The sequence below is a fragment of the Leishmania braziliensis genome, chromosome 3 (genome assembly GCF_000002845.2).
Source record: "Leishmania braziliensis MHOM/BR/75/M2904 complete genome, chromosome 3".
In the NCBI taxonomy this organism is placed as follows: domain Eukaryota; phylum Euglenozoa; class Kinetoplastea; order Trypanosomatida; family Trypanosomatidae; genus Leishmania; species Leishmania braziliensis.
Genome location: NC_009296.2, coordinates 110382 through 113926, shown reverse-complemented (window position 1 = coordinate 113926; position 3545 = coordinate 110382). Strand labels below are relative to the sequence as shown.

The 3545-nt window shown below is 58.1% G+C and overlaps 1 protein-coding gene across 1 annotated transcript; it reads right to left on the bottom strand.

Annotated features, from left to right (window-relative positions):
- Window positions 1-102: 102 nt before the first annotated feature.
- LBRM_03_0360 (conserved hypothetical protein) lies at window positions 103-1179 on the bottom strand (the record flags this gene model as incomplete). The annotated part of the gene is made up of 1 exon (XM_001561576.1): window positions 103-1179. The coding sequence occupies one exon, from the start codon at window positions 1177-1179 to the stop codon at window positions 103-105; it is 1077 nt and encodes a 358-aa protein (XP_001561626.1).
- Between the last annotated feature and the right edge of the window lie 2366 nt (window positions 1180-3545).

The window sequence follows — 3545 nt, the reverse complement described above, 5'->3', positions numbered from 1 at the left end:
TTTCCCCCCTCCCTCCCTCCCCCCCTATCTCCACTTGAGCGCGCCAATCTGCTTGTGCTTCCTCCTTCCGTCTCTACATTTTGGTGCGCAGGCGTGGTGCGTCTACTTCTCCTTCGTTGACGTTGTCACGCTCCGATCCTCTTTGGAGCCAAGCCAGTCAAGCAGCTGCGTCATCGGGATCACCGGCAGGATTATGCGGTCCCAAACCTCGTTCAGAATCTCCGCAAAGGCGAGGTAGAGGGCGGTGGAGCCGCAGATGACGCCCTCGTAGCCGGCCACACGGAGCGCTGTCTGGCTGCCCGTCATGCTGGCAAAACCAAGAATCAGGAAGAGCAGCGTCACGGTGAGGATCACGATAAAGATGGCGACGTTCATGCGGATGGTGCACATAAGCATGAAGAAGGAGAAGATTCCCCACAGAACGAGGTATACGCCTACGAAATACTCGCTCGACGGCTCCACAATCGACGAGTTGCGAGCAGCCGTGTTGGGCAGCAGCCAGACGAGCACGAGAGACAGCCAGAAGGCGCCATACGACGTGAAGGCGACGTGGGCAAAGGTGTTGCCGCGCACCCACTCGAGCAGGCCCGCGATGACCTGCGCACCCCCGCCGAGGGCGATGCCCATGGCGACGATCACTGTCGAGAGCGGGAATCTCCCGGTGTTGTGCAGGTTCAGCAGGATCGTTGAGAGGCCAAAGCCCAGTAGGCCGACCGGGCCTGGATTCGCAGACTTGCACATGTTTGCCGCTGCTTGCTGTGCTTCTAGCATTCGGATCTGGTGATTGATGAGACGTTCTTCTTCATCGCTGTCGGAGTCGAAGCAGCTGGCATCGCCATGACGGGCGCAAGGGCAGTTGTTGTTGCTGGTGCGCCGCGTACTTAAAGCTCGGTTCTGGTCCTCGTCAAGGTAATCGCAGCTTCTGAGATTTGACGGCTTTTTGCAGGCTTGGCGGCCGAGACTGCTGTCGACAGCGTGCAGATGCTGAGTGCCGTCAGACGTGGTGAGATAGTTGTATCTGACGCCGCTGCGTGGGGAGCGAAGGTTGTCCCTCATCTGATCTGCGAGGCTCTCGCAACTTTTGAAGACGGTGACGGCGCTCGCCTCGCGCATACTTGTGAAGCCGTGCTCCCTCGCCCGTGTCTGGGGGTTAAAAGTGCTGACGTTCGCATTGGACATGGTGCGGCTGTGTGGATGTGCGTGCGGTTGAGGAGGCGACCCGAGAGCTGAGGAGTTGCGCCGTTTAAAATGTGGTCGAAAGGCGAAGGAAAGAGAGGCTGAGGGTGCTGGGAGGGAAGTTGCAGAGGACTAGGATGACTCCAGAAGGAGAAAGAAAGAGGGAGGGCGTGCGAGTGCCGCCGTGGTTGTAGACGCGTGTGCGCGTATGTGAGCGTACGTGTGCGATGGGCAAACGGCACAGATGCAGCGTGAAGCCAGCAAACCGAAAGAAAAGGTCGAGGAAACGATGAGAGGTGAGTTAGTGCTGTTTTTGTGGAGAGGGAAGAGGGCACGTGATTCATCTGGCCATCGCTTACCGGGGCCGTGCCCATCCCGAGTGAAGCGCCTGCATTCTCTGGGGGTTGGGTGGGGGGAGGGGGATGAGAGGAGAGAGGGTTGATGGGGCAAAATTGCCTGCGCCGGACACGTTCGTGCGTGGCATTATGCGCAGTGCCTCAGCGCTACCCACAGCGTGGCGCTCTCTCGGCTCGCACACGAGCCCCGGCCGAAGAGAGTGCCAAAGCGCGTTTTCTGATGTTTTCGTTGCCTGCAAATAATACACAGCCGGCGGTCGAGCGGGCGGGACGCGAAGTGAAGCGGCCGAAGCAACAGAGAGAGGGGGAGAGGGAAGGAGAGGGAGAGAGACACAAAAGGCTCGCATCGCCGCCAGCTCATACACACACACACACACACACACACACACACAAGCCCATGTACAGCACAGCGCACACGCACTTCACGGCGGATGAAGCGCAAGCGTAAAAGTGACACAGACGCCAAGAGAGAAGAACATTTGCCTTTTTTTTTTCAAAAGTCTCCCCGCAGACGCGTCCATCCTTTGCCGTCCAAAATGAGCTCAGCACCACTCAACTCCCTGGCCTGTTGCAGGCGCATCCCCTGGTGCGAAGCAGCCATAGACACACGCTACTCCAACGCGCTGATTCAGTCATCGGTGCACTGCCTCTGCCTCCAACTCTGTTCACCCTCTTCTTAGTTTGCCTCATCGCCGCTCGTGTTAGGCCGGTCTCCACCAGACACGCCTCTCGGTGATGGCTCGGGCACCCCTCACACCACTAAGAAGCGAGGGCCGGGTGAAATGCACTCGAGCCCATACATACATACATACGCACATACATACATGTGCGTGCTTATCCACGCATCAGTAAACAGTAAGAGGAGAGAGGGAGGAAGAGCATACCGCGAGGGCGCCGGTGGCCCACGCGAAGCAGAGGAGCGCGTGCGTACACGTCCACGCCATGAGGAGGGCAAAGCCTCGTGAAAGGGTGGAGGTGGGGGTGGGGGGCCTTCGGTGTTGAAGTTAGAGAATGTGGCGCGAGGTGGCCAACGAAAGCAACAAAAAATACACCGCCAAAAAGGGGACGGGGGACAAATGTGCGTGTAGGACTGAAGAGGTCAAGCCGGAGAGGACGGAGGGCGGGGGGGGGGCGCAGGTGCCGTGGGACTTGCGTTCTATCAAGACACCCACCACCCCGACCACCAACAACGCTACCGGCAACGACGACCCAGGGAATCGCCAGCGCGAAAAAACTAAGGGTTGGGGTGAATAACGAGAGACAGTAGACCCCCCTCCCCCTACACACACACACACACACACACACACACACACACACACACACACGGGTATAGAAAACTCATCCACGCGCGCTCGGGGAGATCCGAGGATCGAAGGAGGGAGTGAGAGGGAGACCTCCAGGGAAAGACGTGGTTGCGAGTGATAACGACTTGCGACGGGAAAGCGATAAACTCGATAGAAAAACGACGAAGAGGGGGCGCCCGCGAAAGAGAAGAGGGCAGGACGCAGCAGCGCGCCTTGCGCAGCCAAGCGATCTCGAATGAAACTGCACGCGCGCGTGTGTGTGTGTGTGTGTGTGCGTGTGGCTGCTGTGGTGATGATGGAGGGAGAAAACACCCAACACACTCGCAAAAAAAAAAAAACGAAGGGTGCCGCAGGCGTGGGTAGAGGGGGCAAGCGCGTAGTCCGGGGGAAGGGGACGGGAGACAAGAGGATGGAGAAGTCCACGCTTGATCTAAGGGTGAAGCAGAGCGGCGTCCGTGCCCAGGGCTACGAGCGGAAGGGCAACGGAAGAGAGAAACGAGTGATAGCCTGATGAGTGAGGTTATAGAGGAGAGGGAAAGAGGGAGGGGGGGGGAGAAGTATGGAGGAGGGAGAGTGAACATATTGTCTCCCCTTCGAAGGACAACATACACACACACACACGGAGGAAAAAACGCATCATTCGTACAGCAAAACAGAAAAGAAGGGGAACACGCATGTTCGATCTGTGGAGTAGGATAAAACGCGGGAG